The sequence below is a fragment of the Drosophila guanche genome, unplaced genomic scaffold, assembly GCF_900245975.1.
Source record: "Drosophila guanche unplaced genomic scaffold, DGUA_6, whole genome shotgun sequence".
NCBI classification, from domain to species: domain Eukaryota; kingdom Metazoa; phylum Arthropoda; class Insecta; order Diptera; family Drosophilidae; genus Drosophila; species Drosophila guanche.
Window position 1 is genome coordinate 723,116 of NW_022995748.1, and position 19,037 is coordinate 742,152.

At 44.6% G+C, this 19,037-nt stretch overlaps 2 protein-coding genes and 1 non-coding gene across 3 annotated transcripts in view; 2 read left to right on the forward strand and 1 right to left on the reverse strand.

Annotated features, from left to right (window-relative positions):
• The window catches only part of LOC117584447 (semaphorin-1A), a 115,289-nt gene that overhangs the window by 40,982 nt on the left and 55,270 nt on the right, over nt 1-19,037 (forward strand). The window lies entirely within an intron of this gene.
• On the reverse strand, nt 8,788-11,301 carry LOC117584450 (larval serum protein 1 gamma chain). The gene is made up of 2 exons (XM_034273367.1): nt 11,011-11,301; nt 8,788-10,955 (listed from the first exon to the last, which is right to left on the reverse strand). Exons 1-2 carry the CDS (start codon nt 11,215-11,217, stop codon nt 8,841-8,843), a joined length of 2,322 nt encoding a protein of 773 aa, XP_034129258.1. The 5' UTR covers nt 11,218-11,301; the 3' UTR covers nt 8,788-8,840.
• Nucleotides 15,756-15,827, forward strand: Trnad-guc. The gene has a single exon. It is a non-coding gene; the product is annotated as a tRNA-Asp (tRNA).

Genomic DNA, 19,037 nt, shown 5'->3' on the forward strand with positions numbered 1-19,037 from the left:
AAGAGAATAGTCAAAGATGCAGAACAAAATGGGAAAATGGCATAACATTGATACCCCATCTAAATGGAATGCGAGTCTGCTTCAAATGTATCTTTGGCAGAGATTACAGATATACTATTGCCGTTTACAACTAATTTCAATAAAGATTTAGATGCGAAAAGCTTTTCTTACAAGGGATTTTCAAGGGTGTCGTGAAAACAAGCCACATCTGATTCCGCTGCGCCTTCAGGATAAATCTGCATTCCTAAGACCCCCCCAACAAGCTTGTAATCATATTGTTTCTTTTCCCCCGCATAAGCTAAGTAAGACCCTCTGCCAAAAAAAGGTACTGCCTGTTCCAAAAAAGATGACACTAATGACCTGCTGCTAATGCTACCAAATGTTCGACTTTTTCCTCTCATTTTTGTTTCTTTTTGGTGGCTTCTGCACGCATCTGATTTCGAATGGTGCCCCAGCTGCTGCTTCCAGCTAACGAGAAGTCTCTCTCTCTGTCTGTGTGTCTGTGTCCAGGGTCAACATTAATATTTGAGCAACGTACGCGAGCTCCACCCCAACTGCAAGACCACAATCCACTCCCAGTCCAAGTCCATCCGATTCCGACTCCATTTTGGCTGTGTTTATCTGTTTGGCTCCTGGTAGCTGTTGTTGCTGATTATTCAAGGATCAGAGCCACAAGCAAAGCACATGGTGGCAGGCAGCAGCGCAATTTCTTCACTCTCTGCGGCGTATAAATTTTGTTCCTGCTGCTGCTGCTGCTGCTGTTGCTGCTCTGAAAAGACTAAAAAAGGAAAACAACACCAAACGAAACCCGCAAAATCAGCAAAAATTTTCTAGTGTAAAAACACATTTCGCCACCACCAACCAGCCAGCATTCTCTCCTCTGTGCCGCTCCAAAGGGGGAGGGCGTGGCAAAATATGCGGCGTACGTGTTAAGTGGCAAACGTTTTTCAGCCCAGAATCCCCAAAAACTGAAGCCATAGCTCTGAACTGAAGCCCAAAGCTAAAGCCGAGGTCCAAGTCCGTCAGTCAGCGTCAGCGTAGAGTAGACGGATGCGGATGGATGGAGTTCGAGCTCGAGTCAAGTCACGAGGTTTTTGCCACGCATTTGTAAACTTTATAAATCAGTTCGTGTCGAAGCTAAAGTTGGAAGGAGCAGTGGAGTGGGAGTGGGAGAGGAAGAGAGGGAGAGAGGGACGTCAACGATGGCAACGATGCGTTGCGAAAATATTTCACGTTATTTTTGTAAATTGCATACTTTGCGGCGGGCGTTCTCCACAACGTTGATTCGACAGACAGACAGACTGAACGGGATGGGATGCTGAGTGGAGCTGAGCTGAGCTGAGCTCTTCTTTCGCTGCCTCTTGGCTGGAGAGCATTTCTATTTGTTATATAGAGAGAGAGACAGAGAGAGAGAGAGAGAGCGAGCAGAGCACTCCCACTGATGAGTGAGATGAACCGAGTTTGAAAAGTAGCAGCTGCAATGGGGATACGATGTGCATCTTCCACGAGTGGTAGTGCTATTCGTTATAGTTTGAGATGAATGCATTGAAATCGTGCCCAGTTTATGCAGCTTCTTTGTTCTTTTATTTTGGGACAGTATTCTTGCAAAATTATGAATGAAAAGATATTCATTTTGGATAAAATAAGCTACGAAATTTACAAACTTACACTGAACTGAAAGGGGAAATCAATGGCTTTTATTTGAGAGTAAAAATTGTAAAAAATATAAAATAAATACAACAAATATGCTGTAAATGCTGCGTACAATCTGTCCTACTCCTTCCATTGTTTTATGTTCGAAATTCTATAATTATAATCCAATCACAGCGTGTACCTTGTGTCTTCCAAGCAATTAGCCCCGAAAGGTGCACAGGCCGACAAGTTTCTAATCAATTGCCATTCTCTCTCGCTCTTTTATTGCAGGTATGTATGAGATGACAAAATCAGATAACGAGACCGAGTATTCATGCCTAATTGAAGCGATTAAATTGAGTAAGAAATTAAATCTTGAACCCAAAAGCATTCAATGCATTGGCAGGGCCGCCCGCAGCGTGGTGTGTTCGTTCTATGGGAAATATCATTGTTACAGCTTTAATTAATGGCCATTAAAGTGGAAGTAAATTGCTATGCTATGCAGAGCAGTGCACACCCCATTCCCAGTGTCTGGCGAGTGTGCGAGTGTGCGAGTGTGCGTGTGTGGGCGTGGCACAATTTCTGCCTTAATAAGCAATTTTTAATTTGCAATTACTCGGAGCATTGTATGGGCACTCTCGAGTGAAGCGATTGTGAAATGAATTTTTATTGAAAAGTGCACCAACACACACACACACACACGAGCACACACACAAATTACGTATACGAGGCGTTGGACAAACACACAGCAGTCCTCAAACCCCCACCGCATGCTCGCCCACAGAACTACAATGCGCCAATCAATGCTCTACGACTCTCTTCGACTGGGTTGGATCCAACGAATGGATACGGGATACTGTACATACATATAGAGAAGTTTAATAATTCTAGTGCTGCTGCTGCTGCTGCTGCTGCACGTTAACCATGGCTAAGTCGACAACTTGGTCATTAGGGAGCTTTGACCGAAATGTTAATCACATTACCGCAAAACGCTATAACGCAGGGACGGCCACCCACTTCAGCCTGCCTTTCCCGCTCGCCCTCTCCCTCTCCCTCTCTCTTTGAGGCAACAATAACAATTATTTTGACCAGGCCAGACAGAAGTGTGTGTGTGTTGCGCATTGAAATAGTAAACCGCAATTTGGCTGCCGCCTGACTCTCATCGAGTCCTGCTAACTAGTTGAAAATGCAAACACAAACCGAGAACGGAGAACCGAGAACCGAGCACCGAGCACCAAGAGAAGCTTCCACGCACCACTCTGAGGCAACAACATAATCAAAGTCTCAACTAAACCACAAGCCGCCCCCCACACACACACACACACACACACACACACACACACACACAATGGTTGCCCACAAGCTGCTCAGTGTACCAACCCAACCCACCCCTCAAGTTGGGGCTTGCCTGCCCCAAAGCGGTAAGCGGACTTCGATCTGCCGCATGGCGCGTGGGGGGTGGTATTCTCATATGTGTGGGCGGGGCTGGAGTTGGGGCTTACAGACCATAATTGTTGGCAAAGTTACCATTTCCTGTCTTTTGACTACACTGAGCGAAACTTTCACTCAGGCAGAAACTTTGATTAGTTCAATCAATTGAACAACTCAACTGTGAGTAATACTCGTACTCGTCGGGCGATAGTGGAAAAGCTCTACCCCCAAATTAGCCAACTGAAGAATGTGATATGAAAGCGGAAATGGAAGAACAGAAAAGTGTGGGGGAATGCTTAGGGGAGAGGACTCTTTAGAGTTGATAAAAAAGAAAGCTGAGCGAAGTTGAAATATTAAAATTTGTAGCATTTCTACAGCAAAGGGGACAACATTTTGGCAGCATTTATTTGCCTTAATTGAGGCAAAAACAAGCTACCAATTTAGGTAATTGAGATTCATTTGTCTCTCATTTAATTCAGAATTTAGTTTTGTATTTATTTACCTCGCCTTTCTGACCACTTCCAGCATGAACCATTAACCCTTTAGGATTTGAGCGCACAAATGTCTGCATTTTGCCTTTAAATATAATCTTATATATAATTTGTTGACATTTCGATACCATCAAATATCCTTTCCCATCTCTAAATGTGCCCAAGATCTACTCAAGTATTCTACGACAAATCTGAAATAATTTTGGGCATGGTTTTCCGCTTCTCATTGTGTATCCCACGTGCGATTAAAAGACACATTGTGTGTGCGTGTGTGTGTCATGATGGGCTTTCATCGGCCGCCAGTTACAAAGCATCAAATCGATCGATACAAATTACAAAACCAACGTCGATGCTGGCGGGGGGTTTAGGGCTAGAGGGATAGAGGCTGGACCGTGGACCATGGACCTGAACGTGGGCTGACTGCCATCGTCTGGATGATGCTCTCGGGGATGCTGTTCGGTAGGTGGTGCGATGGTGGCATGGTGGCATGGTGGTGGTTTATCCCCAGATCCCAAGTTCCCTTGGCCTTCCTTCCTACCCCGTTTTGGTGCATAGTTGGCGCATTGATGCTTCCCATTCACATTCACTCGAATGTCTCTCCCGCTCCCGCTCTCGCTTTCTCTTTCTCTGTCCTTTTGTGTGCTGCACCTCGCTGTCTCTGTCTTTCATTTGCTTTGTGTCTATCACTCTCTCTCTCTCTCTCTCTCTCTCTCTGCCTTTCTCTTCCACTTCAATCATAACTGCGTTCAATTGTTGTTTTTATTACCACATTTTCCTTCACCTTTTCCCAGGAACGACACAGAGACAGGAGTTTTGGGTGGCAGCAAATTGGTTGGCTCTGCCATCTCCTACTCCTCCGCGCTGCTGTCGTTATCCTTTGGCGTACATTTTATTTTTTCTGCTTTGTTTTTTGTGGTCCCAGCAACCTTTATGCGGTGCTTATCTTGCGGCCTGCGTCTGCCTCCCTGCCACCTGCCACCTGCCACCTGCCACTGAGCCTCTCTGCCTTCATTTTGTTCATGAGATTTTCCGCCTGAGCGGCAGCCGCCACATGCCACCGTGTGTCTGTGGCACGTGTGGGTGGATGAGCCGACTTCCTCCCCCCTGCCAGGCCTTGCAACAATTGCGCATAATATAAATTAATAATGCAACAATTGCATTTTGTTATGCTTCCATCTCTCCTCCCTCCATCCACATTGTGTGGCATTGCTGATTTCATTAAATATTTTTGTTGCCTGCCACTCGAGCTGCCCCTGCCTTGGAGTGGGGGGTGTGTGTGGGGCAATTTTATGGCCGCTGTCCCTCTCACTTTTACGAGGCTGCCTGTAGACATGGGCATAACCATTAAGCGTGATCTCTGCAGAGAGACGGAAGTCCAACCCCAACCCCAACCCCAACCCCATTGAGCCATCAAATGCATTTGGCATCCTAACCGATGAGGGGGGGGGGAGGAGAGCCTCGCCTCCACTAACTGGTGCCTCCTTTTACGAGGCCAGGGATAAGCAGAGTGCCAGGATGAGTTTTTCCTTTCCTTTTCTGTTTGCCTCGTTTTGTTTGTTCTATCAAATGTCGAACAAGATACGTGTTGGGTTTTTAAATGGGCAATGGGAAACGAGATTTGTAGTTTGAACATAACTAATTACTTGTGCAGAGAGATTATTCCTAGAATTGCTGTTCCCACACTTGTGAACACACGAGAAAAACAACAGAAGAGCTCTTCGACCTAAAGATTCCGTACCGAAAGACCCAGCAGTGGTTGGCAGTGGGAGAGAAGTGAGAAGTTTTTATGGTAGAGTCAAACAAACTTAAGGCGAAACATGAGCTGAATGGTTAAAAGAAAGATATATAAATAAATAGTGTTATAAATAAACATCTAGAGCAGTTACCATTGAGTATATGCAATGTAATCCAGAATGCAACCAACCATTCCTTGAATTCCCAAGGAAACTGCTCCACAAAATTCAGCAGCTGCCCATCACAAGTTTCTCTCTGTCCATCCCCAAGCAGCAGAAGGAGTGGTAGTTCGGCACAATACAATCTCGTACATAAATGAATCTGCTCAATCCTCATTTCAATTAGCATTTGGGCCGTGCGCTCCAATTATGGCCAAGGAGCAGCTCTCTCTGGGCCATCAAAATGCCATTGACTTGGCAGAAACTACAATATCTAATGAGCAGAAGAGAAGCGTAGCACAGCTCATTATCAGAAAATATCAATATTAATTAGTATGTATTACGTGACAACTGCTGGTCAGAGCAGAGTCCGTAGACTTTGCTTCTCTCTCTCTTTCTGTCTTTCTGTCTGTTCAGTTTTGCCAACAATTTGGCCAGGGCTTCATCCTGTATACAGCCCCGTTCATAATTGTTTTCCGAATGTGCCATGGGAATGGGCAACAGAATGGGAAACAGAATGGCGGAATGGCGCATAGAGGAAAATCAACTAACCCGTCCTCGATGGATTAACAAAGTGATTGGCAACGACATTAACATTTCCATCAGGCCTCCGGCCTTTCAGTGTTTTCCGTTGGGTAGGAGCTGACATCGTAATCCATCATCGATGCCAGCTGTGGGGCCAGGGCGTACAAAAGAAGCTTTGAATTTTTATGATTATTATGTGCGTGCAGAGTGCGGGGGTGTGTTGTCCATTCGATAGATGGCTTACTATCAACGGACTCCGCTGTGTTCGCCATTTATCGCAACTCATGGCGCACACGTTTCCCATTAGTCTTTGAGTTTGTCTCTGCCCAAACCCCAAAAACCCTACTCAGGGCTCGTGTTTCTATGGTGGCACAGTGGCTGATGGCTGATGGCTGATGGGCTGAAAGGGTTAACAAAGCGAAAGAAAAATGGTAAAAATATAGTCATTAAAATCAAAGGAATGCATCAAACTATCATGAGTTAAATTAGATAAAGAAATAGTCAACAAATATCGCTAATTAATTATAAATAAATAATCAATAATTTATTGATTATACCCTAAGAATATTCTCTTAATTTCAATCAATTTCTTGGACCCTTTGTATCGCTCGGCGGGTGGCAAAGTGCCAATAATCATGACTGACTTCTACAAAGACAACTCATTCCACTCATGCCTCCGTTTGGAGTGGGCTTCAACTCATTCAACACTCCCCATTCGCTGGCTTCCTTCCTCTCTGGCTGTGAACACGTTTAATCTGCTTGCCACAGATTTCTATCACTGTCATGGTAGCTGCTGCCGTTGCTGCCGTTGCTGTCATTGACATTGGCGACGTTGGAGCGGACTCTGACTCTGGCTCTGATACGCTGTCACAGCGGCCATCTCCTCCGCAGTCGCTGTCGTCGCATCGTGGCTGCCATTGTCAGTGCCGTGCCGTGCCCCATCGATACAGCCGGGCTGCGCTGCGGCTTGAGCCTGGAGTCTGGAGCTGCGTCTGGTGGGGCTCTTACTTTTTCGCTGTCCTGCTGCTGCTGTCCTGCCTTCTTTTGGATTAACATCAGCGCCCCACCGATGTCGGAGCTGTGTGCCGTTTCGCCTTTTTTAATGATACACAATTAGTGCGATGATAAATGGTCTGTCAAATGCAGCATCAACAGCAAAGGAGCCAGTCCTCCACTCCTGCTTTGTCGTTGGCCCACTACTTAGCTCGAAGCTAAAGCTGAAGCTGAAGCTGAAGCTGAAGCTGGCCCGCGTCTTTGTTGTTGTTTTGCCCATTGATATCGTCAGCTTTTTGTAGCTGGAAGTGAAACATCTCCTCCGTCAGATAGAAACAGCAAAAACGAGAACACGAGAGACAAGATATGGAGAGAGGGCGAACAAAGTAAACTAATGATGGCAGCACCCAGATATTGGATATTAATTGTTACAAATAACAAGATGCGCTCGCTCCAGCTCCAGCTCCAGCTCCAGCTTCACTGCACTTGGGAAAACCCATCGCGGGGCGACGCCAAACGACGGAATCAATTAAAATGACGGAAATAAATTGTAGACACAAAGTACAATGTGTAGCCAAAGGGATCGGACATCAGGGAACTATTTCTGATTAGCGTCCTCATCCTGCCACAACAAGGGAAGATAAGAGGATAAGAGCCATAAAACATTACCAGCAGCAAAACAGCAGCGGAAGGGAATACGAATACGAGTACATATGTAGATGTAATCGATAGCCAAGCATAACTAAGGATACATGGGATACACAAGTGTACATAGAATGAGTCATAAAGCTAGGAAGGACTTACCCCCAGAGATGGAACAGGCAAAAATGCCATAAAATCAATAGAGACAAGTTCAAGGCATAGAAATTAGTTGAAAAACTTTGTGGAGACTCTGTCAGCTACAGAATGATATAAAAACACACCGAATTATAGCTTCCCTGCCAGTTAAACATTAGCATTTAATAATAATAATGCAGATTATCTAATCAACCATTCAGTGGTGACCCCAACATAAATGTAGATTGCGACTTGTTTGATTAGATCAAACTGTCACACAGATTGGATTACCCGCGAAACGAGAACCTCCTGTGAATTCCCTTTGTTCCATTGTGCCTCCTGCTCCATGCGCCATGCTCCATGATCCATGCGCCAAATGCAAATGTGATGGCCTTCATAAGTGTAAATTATCGTTAGCACAAATCAGGTTGCCACAACGGACACGGATCCGATAACGCACGGTATGTTGAGTGTTTGTCTTGTGATTCAATTGGGTGCCTCCGCCACATCAAAGTTCCAGAGTGGGAGGGAGAGGAGAGGAGAGGAGTGGAGAGAGCGTAACTTAATTTGCATGTTCCCTGACTATCGGCATTGCTGATTGTTTTGCCAACGAGTGGGTGTATCGTGTAACGCACCACCCACCCGCACTGTTATCGAATAGTCAAATTATGGTGATGGAGGAGTGGGACTGGAACACTGGGCTGAGGGTTCATTTTGTGCTTATTATTAGTTTTTGCGGTTTTGAATTTCGAATTTCGATTGGCCGCGAGTGGCCGCAGTCAGTGGTGGGCCAATGTGACCCCATTAATTTGTGGAACAGAAACTGAAACTGCCATGCCGGCCTGCCATGCCTGCCTGCCTGTCATTCGTCTTGCGATTGTTGGTTGCGGTATTTGTTTTGTGGCTTTAAACATGAACCCCGGAGTGAAAGATGGAATTGTGTATGGGTAGTTCTTTATTTTAGTTTTTCTCGTTAGAGTTGGCTCTCATGATTAATTTTTTTTGGTTTGGATTTTGTTTGCCTTAAGCATTGCAATCATTTAAAGTTAAGTTTATGGTTTTTCTTGTTGTTGCTTAGAACTAGATCCAGCGCTGGAGTCTAGAAGTCGAAGTAGGAGTAGTCGAAGGTGCCGAACTGGGCGTACTTCTTCTCGAAGTACTTGGCGAAGGTGTCGACGAAGAAGATCTTGACATCCTTGAAGTAGCCGTTGGGCACGAAGAAGGTGTACTCGTCGATCTGGCGATCGAAGGGATAGCCGAAGGGTTTGCTGTCCACAAAGCGGGTGCCGCTGCCGACGCCCGAGGAGTAGGTGTAGTCGAAGTTGGAGAACTGCTCGTAGTCCTCGGTGTAGGGCGACACGAAGAAGTAGAACTGCATGGGCATGCCGGACTCCCAGCCCTTGGGCAGGACAAGGCGGTCGGGGAAGGCGTTGTGGGGCTCGCTGATGTCCAGGGGGAAGTCGTACTTGCCCTCGGTGGCCAGCATCACGTACTTGTACAGTTCGGTGTAGGTGGTGCGATCCTCGGCGGTCCAGGTGAACTCCTTGGAGCTGCGCTTGATGGTGTTGGTGCCGGCAACGAACGGATACACAAAGCTATCGATCTGCACAAAGTTCTTGCTGTTGTAGACCAGAGGAATGACGCGGCCATACTCGTCGAATTTGGGTCCCAGGAAGACGCGCACGACACCCTTCTGCACCTTGTCGGAGTCGATGGTGAACTCGAAGTCGAAGGGCTTGTGGTTGAGGCGAGCCTGACGGGCCAAGAGGGTCTTGTCCCAGACGAACTCACCGTCGACGAAGGTCATCTTGTCGTTCAGCAGAGTGGTCACATCGAAGTCCACAATGTCGTAGTAGGTAACCAGTTTGCTCACGCTGACATCCTTGATTTGAATGCCCTCGTAGACGAGGTCCTTCTGTGTGTAGGGCTTCAGGTAGTACTTGAACTGGTAGAACACATCCGTGAACTTCTTGTAGAAGGTGTAGAAGAAGGGATCGCGCATCATGGTCTCAAAGTTGAGGAACACATTGGGGAACACCTCGAAGTCGTAGAAGTCAACATCGGCGAAGTACATGTGCGACAGCATGTAGAAGTAGTTGAAGAAGTACTTGTCGTAGCTGTCAACATTGCCCTGCAGGTAGTTGCCAATGAACTTGATGGCCTCCGGCTTGTGCAGATCGATGACAACGCCATCGGCGGTCTTGTAGTAGCCAGTCTCGAGCACCTTGTACACGCGGCTGAAGAAGTTCTGGATCTGGTTGAACATCTCGAAGTTGCCGTAGGTCTGGTAGTCGTAGTAGTTCTTGCGGTAGCTGTAGCCCACACCGTTGTAGGAGATCAGCTGAGGATCGTAGCCGTACTCGATCTGTTTGTACCAGAAGAATTCGGGAATGTCGCCATAGCCGTTGGCCAGACGCTCCTGGTAGTAGCGGGCCAGGATCTGCTGCACATTGTAGATCCAGAACTCGCCGCGACGATCCTTGTCGAGACCGAACTCCTTGCCGTTCAGGAAGAAGGCGTAGTCCATGTTGAGGTAGTACCAGTAGGCGTTCCAGCCGAGATCCTCCGTGAAGTAGGACAGTTTGCTCTCAGCGTTGAAGAAGTCAATGTCGCGGGTGTAGTCGACGGGCATGTAGAATTTCTTGAGTCCCTTCATGATGTCCACGTACTTGGGGTCCTTGTTGAAGGTCTCGAAGTTCTCGCGGAGGAAGTACTTGTCCTCGACGTACCATTCCTGGGACAGACCCATCATTTTGTACCACTGCCATGTCTTCCAGTCCTTGGTGTAGAAGTAGAAGTTGTCGCTGAATTCGCTCACATCCTTGTACAGGATGTCCTTGTACTCCTTCTCGTACATGATCAGCTTGCTGAACACCTCATAGTCGAACTTCTCGGCCTCGTACACGAACTTGCTGTTGAAGAAGTACTGTGGGAAGATCTCGTAGATCTGGGGCAGGATCAGACCCTCGAATTCGGGCTTGTGGATGACGGCCAGGGTCAGAGCATAGACGAACATGCCCTCGTTCACGTGGATGCGAGCCCATGCCACATTGTGGACGAAAGTCTCCCAGTCGTTGGCGTAGTAGAAGAAGTTGAACAGACCATAGGCCTGCTTGTGATGGGTCTTCACCAGAGAACCGAAGAACTCGCCCTTGGGCAGCAATGCACCAAGTTTGTAGGACTCCCAGAATTTCTCCATGTAGAAGTCGAATTCCTGCAATGGCAAACAAAGGTAGGAACAGTCTTTTTGGCTTGAGCTTGAGACTTACCTTGTACTGGGCCTTGTCAACGATCAGCTTCTGTCCCATCTTGATCCACTCCTCGAACATCAGGGGATCCTCGACACGGTAGACCATCTCGAAGATGAACTTCTGCTTCTCAAGGAAGTCCTTGTCGGCAATCTTCACCTTCTGTGTGGGCACACTGAATGCGCACACACAGCCCACAAGGGCCAGTAGTACTAGGCACAGTTTCATCCTGGATTTGTCCTGTCGCTCCTCTTGTTCTGTTTGCTTCAACTGCTCCGGCTTTGGTTTGCTCAACGACCAACACCTAAAGTCTGTTGTTTGATTGCAGCCCAGCCGGTGTCTTTTATACCCCACGAATGCTGCCCAAAAATCGATCCATGCTGCTGCTTGATCCCCATGGCCCCCACAGCACTGTCCGATGCACCATATCAGTCGCAGACAATGCCAATGCCATCAGCATAGGCCACACATAGCTGATGCTGATGCTGCTGCTGCTGCTGCTGCTGCTGCTACCCAAAATAGCATCATATTCGTATCATTCAGGCCGCCTTATCATCATCGGATGCTGTCATCATGCGACCGAACGAACGCCTCTTGAAGTGCACATCAGGTGCGATAGCATCCGCGATGCTGCTGCTGCTGCTGCTGCTGCTGCTGCTGCTGCGTTCCTATTGTGTAATTCATTATAATGATGCTGTTGCGGTAGCGCCATGATAATTGTTTATTGGATTATTATTATGACACTGGACTTTCGCTCTGGGCAACAGTTTGAAGCGCAGCTTCGTTGCCATCTTCTGATATGCTTTATGCAAAGTTCAAGTTTATTTTCGGTGCGCTTCAAATCTGAGAATTGAATCGTCGTGTTGTTTTGCATTTGCCATGAATTGAATTAAGTAAATTCGAATATGAAATGGAAAAGTTCTTGGCATCAGTAGAGGCAGTTAGTAATTCCTGGAATAAGTTTTCCTTTGTCAATTCTTCCCTTTATGTTCTTTCTATAAAAGATACTCAAACACTTAATATTTCCACACCCTCTTTGCTGCTCCCTTTCTGCTCCTCTTTACTGCTAATTGTTTGATGATTATGAATACCACACACGCATAAACCCTTTCTGCCGGCACCACCTACCTGCATTCAGTCAATGGCACTCGAGTGGCACGGTTAGTTAACTTTTGCCACCGCCGCAGCGTAGCACCTGAAGGAGTGAAGAAAGAACTGCTGCAAAGTTGTTCTAAGGAAAATCAGCGGCAGCTCCGCCCGTCTCGCTCGGGTTCTGTGTGCTGTTTCTCGGTCCCGCCAGGACGCGAAAACTCACTCAAAATAAATGCGCAATTAATTTTCATGGTAAAAACTCGACAGGAACTTGGACCAAAGGTTCAGTGGAGTTGAGATGTAGCCTGGCGTGGGAGTGGGGAAATTGTTTCCTGCCACAACTTTTGCCATTCAAGGGAGAAAAATAATAATAACAAGCTGCCTGATGCTTGCTTCGTTCTTCTGTCCATAGAACTTTGCTTAGAACGGATGCAGAGAAGAGAAAAAAGTAGGAATCGAAGGACTTGTAATGAAAGCAGCAACCGAAGTAAACAGCAGTACAACAAAAATATTCTTTTCAATACAAAACAAGCGCGTGAAATATTTATCTATGTATTATAACAAAAAAAAAAAAACGAGTGTATGGCATAGCAGATATCCTGTAAGCAATGGTTTTTGGTGCATTAATTATTTATTAATATTAAAGGGTTTTATTAGAATTGTGTGTAACAGCCATTAAAAGCTAGAGAAATTAACAACATTTTATTGGTCATCATTTTTTTAGCATCTTTGAAAACCTGGCTGTCGAGGTATCATATTATTTTGGCACTTGCCACGACTGCAAATTTTTTTAACAGGGTTTTCACTTCTTATTCACTTCCCTATATATGTACAATCTTTTTGAATAGTGGAGCTTCTTGGAAGAAAATCCTCCTGCCTTTCTGCCTTGGCAGGAAATTGAAACTTTTACAAATTATTGTGTGTACTTTCTGTACTTTTAATTTTCTTGCTGAATGCTGTGTTTGGGGCTGCTGCAATTCTTAATTTATTAGAGAGAGAGAGATAGAGAGAGAGTAGCGAGAGCTTTGCTGAGTGAATATAAAAATGAAATCAAAATATGCAGTGGCCGCAAATGAGCAAAGTTTTCTTTACAGTTTTCGTCCCGTACCGTTTCGTCCTTATTTTTGTTTCTTTTTGCTTTATTTTTTTTTGTTTGGCCAACTTCAACGCCGAAGCTGCAGAATTTATTGCTTTTGAAATGCGGTTGCGCATAAATGTGCAAAGGAGCAACAACAATAGAATGGAAATGGTGGAAATAGGAGGAGGAAAAGCTGTAACGAGCTGCGGTCTGGAATGGAGTCCACACAGAACGTAAATGAAATGAAGAAATGAAATGAAAAATCCTCACATAATTGCAAATGCGTGAGATATTTGCCAAATGGTGAAATTATGAAAATGAAATGGTGCCAGAAACCTTTACCCCAGGGCGGAAAATCTTTTGGGTCCCCCTCTCCCTCTGTTGGTTTTATTTCTGGGTATTCGTATTTATTTTTAAGTATTCCACTCAGGTTTCGGGCCTAGAGGCATTTTGACGCCTCGTTTTTGGGGTTCGCCTAACTATTACTTTGATGACTTGCCAACTTGGGTAACTTTTTTTAGCTTTTCGGCATCGGGAATGACTTTGATGGGGGGCATTTCTTACGTACATATATATGTATGTATATATTTGTTATTACTTTTTATTTTAATCAAAATACTGACCTTCAGAGCAAGTTCTTATCTACCCTTGAGGGCCATAGGAACTATCAGTGGATGTAGACAAGCCAGAGACATGAAACTATTACATTTTCGAATATATAATATAGATTTATTTGTTGATTATTCAATTAGAGTGTTTGACAGCTTGATTCTTGGGTCAGTGACCATTCTGTTAACCACAATTATTTGTTAATTAATTAAAGTCATGAAATGAAATGAATTCCAATCAATTCAAGTGTTAAAGAATTTACATTTATTTTATTTTATTTTATTTGATATGTGAGACATTTAATTCGACGACTACTCGTAATTAAATGAGTTAACTTTATAATTTGTGCTTTATGTTGGCTAAAATCAATTATTTTTCAGTGTGTTTTGTGGGAAAGCCGGCAAGTTTGATTTGATTTTTCTTTTAAGAGTATTTGCTTTCAGAACTACGTGGATTTTGGCATTCTCATTAGCATCTAATCTAAGGTCAAGCAAAAATGCTTTGGTGAGGTCTGTTCCAAAAAGCTGACAGAAAGTAGAGTGAGCGCTAAAAGTGCAGCACAAAATGTCTTGAAATGAAAGAATATTCCAGACAGATTACAATCTCTCTCAAATGAATTCACAAAGTAATTTCCAATTCTCTACAGAGACCAGACCCCTAAGGCAAACCGACCGAAAAGGACTTTAAATCAACATCAAACATTCATTTTTTGATGGAAGTCCACAAGTACATATATAAAGTGCATGAATATTTCAGACTTGCACGTCTCCCCATCGATTTGCCCGACTTCCCCACCAAATACCCATCGACTTCCTACACAAAGCAGCCCACATAATTGAGTGCTCTTTTATTTAACATGCAAAATTAATGGCCAAGCCTCTGCTGGAATACAATAAAACTATTAATCAATAAGCGCTCACATGCCACACGGACTGGTCGGGTCCGGGCCGGGAGGCAGGGAGTCTGAAGTGGTCAACCAGGGCGGGAACAGGGGACTCGTAAAAAAACGTGAAAGAAAAAGAACAAAACTTTTGCCCACTTTATAAATTGAATGGAGTTTGCTAAAGCAGCATACAGCAATTATATTTTAAAACTTTTTCCATCCGCATGAGCAATGAGCAGTACAATATATTATGTACACTTCCCTTGCCGAAAAGCGGGTATTATTAATTTTAGACGCAGTTAGTTTTGAACACATACCGTGTTAACAAGTTCTGCAGATTAGAACTCTTCTGCTTCTTCGGCAATTATATACATCAAATAATCATAGTAAAAGTCTTTCTAAACATTTTGAAATTTATAAAGCCACATGTCTGATTTCTCTTGGGTATGTAGGACTTCGACCTCCAGGATTCCCCACCAACTGTGCTCATTTCCCTTATTTTTTTATTTTTTAGAGGCCTGTCGGAAGTGGCTTTAGCTTGGCCAAAGATTCTAGAGAAAGTCCACAGCTGGAAGGCGGGTGTGGTGCAAAAAAAAATTTGCACGAGTATATTCCCAGCAGGGAGTGGAGGGCCAAAAGTACAATAGCGCAAAGTTTCAAGTGGACTCGCATGTTGTGGATGGGATGGAATAGAAGGAAGGGAGTGGTGAGCGTTGTGGCAGGGTACCCTGGTCGTTGGCATCTGTTCAGCGTTGTGGCACATATTCCACTTTTGTCTTTTATTGCCTGTTATTGGACTCTCTCCGGCTTGTAGCGCAGCTTGGCTCCATGGTAGGGCTCCTCACCCCCCGCCTACCTACCGCTGTCCATTTCACAGCCAGCTTGTTGGAGCATTTCATTGTTTTAAAACAATGTTACCCCCCTTTGGTGGCGCTTCTGACTTTGATTTGCCATCCTGCTCGCACGCCCTTTTAATATTGTACTCGGAGAGAAACGCTTTAACCGGCCTTAAAGCTTCTAAATGAAAAATATTCAAAGTTATTTTTCAGTGTGTGATCTTGGCAGCTGGTAACAAAACGCGTTATTGTTGCTTTGATCGCAACATCCTCGATAGTATAGTGGTCAGTATCCCCGCCTGTCACGCGGGAGACCGGGGTTCAATTCCCCGTCGGGGAGAGATGTAAAATTCTTTTTTCTTTTTCTTTTTTAAGCATTTATTTTCTTTTTCAAGTGCATTTGAAAATTCCTACCCTTTTTCCCTACACACAAAACCCTTCAAAATTGCGATGAAAGCAATAACAATATATCTTTTTGTGCTAGAAATAAGAATAAATTGTTTTGCTTAACCCCACCGTATCCACACCACCCGAAAGCAGTCAACAAACAAATTAAGGTGAAACTAATAAATTTTCAACACTTAACAAAATGCAAACACAAACCGAAAACCACCCAACATATTCCCTCCTCCGCCCACCGTGCCAGGGTTGCCTCATCCCCACGCCCATGCCCCAAAGGCACTTGAAAATGTCTGGGAGTGTGCTCCTCGTCGTCGTAGCTGGTTTTGCCTCTTTTTTTGTTTTCCTGGCTGGAGCACATGGCGAACCTTAACAAAGTTTCACTTGAAAATTAAGTTGCCTTCCTGGCTACTATGCGAATTCAATAAATTTTCCTCAGGCAATATGTGTGTGTGCGTGTGTTCGGAGAAGCCAAAGAGAAAGAGAAAGAGTGGAGAGAAAGCAGGGAAAACAGCAACAGAAACAGAAACAGGAAAAGCGAGAGCCAGAGGAGAGAAAAGTTTGTTCAGGTTCTGCAATATAAAGACCACAGAACGGAACCCGAAAACAACACCCACACTCGAGCCCCGTTCCCATCTATTCGAGGCATAAAATATTTAAAGGCAGAGAGAGTTCCGCTCCCCTCTTTTTTGTTGAAACAGTCGAATTTTAGGCAGTGGCAGGCACAGGGAAAATTGAAAAAGAGTGTCAAAAAAAAAATGTTTTGCTTTCTCGTCTGCAGCAAACAATGAAAGTTCTCAGCCCCTCTCTGCTCATTTTCCGCCAGCTGCAGCCTGTACCGAAATGCAAGAGACACCCACAGAATCAAATACGCACAGAAACCTGCGGCCAGGGTTGCCAAATACACAAAAAACAAAAACAAAATACCATATAGTAGCGAAAGGGGGGATTCGAATCTGGGTTACAAACTTTTTTCAAATTGCATTTTTTACTCGTTTCTGTGCTCTGGCCTCAAAGTGAATTTATGCCAACGCGAATATTTCCATTGATTTTGGTGTTCCTTATTGGTGTTTGTGCAGCAACCCACCAGCCCCCAGAGAACCATCTCTGCCACTGTTCACATCTTAAAATGTTGTTACAAACGATATTTTGTTTGTTTCTTTACCCCCAAACCACTCCACTCGACTGCCTCTACCTCTACCTCTATGTTGTTCCTGCCACTGGCAAATAAATTGCTGGCATGATAAAAAACACACTCCCAAAACTGCAGCAAAAAAAAAAAAGCAGAAAAGAACTGAAAAAAACCAAACCAGCAGCTGCAACGGAACCAACCAAAAATGGCAATATGCACACAAAGGACAGGACAATGATTCTGCACTGTACTATTCCGTTACGTTTTGGGTGGCCCAATGCCGTGGACGAGTGCGAGTGCGAGTACGAGTGCCATTCGATTATTCATTTCGGCTGACAGCAGTCGCCAGGGCAACCCACAGCCAACCCGGTTGCGGGATGTGCATGTGCATTACTTCAGATCGACTCCTAATGGCTGTTCAAATTGAAAACTAATCAGGGAATTGAATGAGTTGCCATGAAATCGGGGTCGTCCAAAGCGCTCGTCTGCCATATGATAATAAAAACCAATGCAAAAGTGCATTTTCTGCGCAGAATTAAACCCAGAGTAGTAAAAGTTAAGTTAGTTAGTTAAAGTAAACTAATTTGTTATTTGTTTCTGTTTCTTTCCAGGTGTGTGCGAGTAAATGCTTATAAAAATGCAGCTAGAAAACCCCCATAAAGCCTAAGTATCCCTCAAACAATTCGATAACCTATAATGCTTAAGACTTTCGATGGAATGACTCTCCAGCTTCTTTATAGACTTTCAGTTTTCAATCCATGAAGCGTCCTTCGTACTCCGCTTCCAAGGTTTGCCTTTGTCAAACCCGGCGTACCCTTAACATGAGACTTCACCGTTTGGCGAGCATCTTCGTCATTCCCTCAGCATGTCCACATTCTGCTTCCTCCTGCCTTTCTTTCTTATCATTCATTGTCTTTGTAAGTTTTCTCTCTGGCCCTGAGGCACTTTTATCTTTACTCTCAGTTTACTTTATATCTTTTGTGCGCTTTATATCTTTTGTATTTCTGCTACGTGCGCCGTTCGTTCGCTTGTTTTGCGCTTCCCTTTTCGGCCCTCCGCCACCAATGGCAGGGTAAAATTATAAAAGCTTCTGCCTCCTTTACGGTTCTCAAAGCAAGCGTTTGCCTCGCTCCAACCCTCACTTAAGACTTTCGGCTTCATCGGCTTGGCGTTTAAATAAATAAAACGTAACGCTGCTGAAGAACTTTCCCCCCGACAAAGCGCTGAGCAGGCGGAAACTCCGTGCTAAGACCCGGAAAGGACCTCGAAAAGCCACAAGCAGTCCTAAGGATCTATAAATATACAACCATCGATACACTCACACACATGATTGGAATGATGACATTGAAGATTTGAATGCATGAAAGCGTCCATAGAAAAACAAATCCCAAAAAGGAAACACAAAGGTCTACACGAGATAACCTTTCTATGATTATTTCTTATGATTTGATGGACCATTGAAAGCCATTGAAATATTTAAACAATTGAACTAAATTGAGGGAATTCAATTGTTGTGAGATTTAACTGGTTTGAGTTTCAGAAACAGAAATTAGAAGTTGAATAAGAAATTCCGTTGAAGATAATCAAACTGGGGCCTAAATAAATCAACAAACAGATGCACCTGGCATAACTTTTATGAATTGCATTTCGAATGAAAACAGAGATTTGTTTGTGTGGGGAGGGGGGGGGGGGTTTATTGCCATATATTGTGGCAACTTGAATCCTGTTCAATGAAACAAACTTTTACAAAAGGCTGTGGAGCATGGAGCTAGCTGGGGCTGGCTACCTTTTGACTAGCTGGACATTTATAATCCCATGGACACCATCCGAGTTCCATCCCAATGAGTGTAATCGTTGGCCCCAATTCGTTGGGGATGCATCGATGGAAATTGCCAGAGGCTGGGCTCCCACCTGACAGTTACTAAGTTAAGCCCTGCCCTCAGTCTCTCTGTTTCTGTCTCTGTTTGTGTTTTGTGTTTGTGTTTGTGTTTGTGGCCGGGTGTACGAGGACGAGTACAC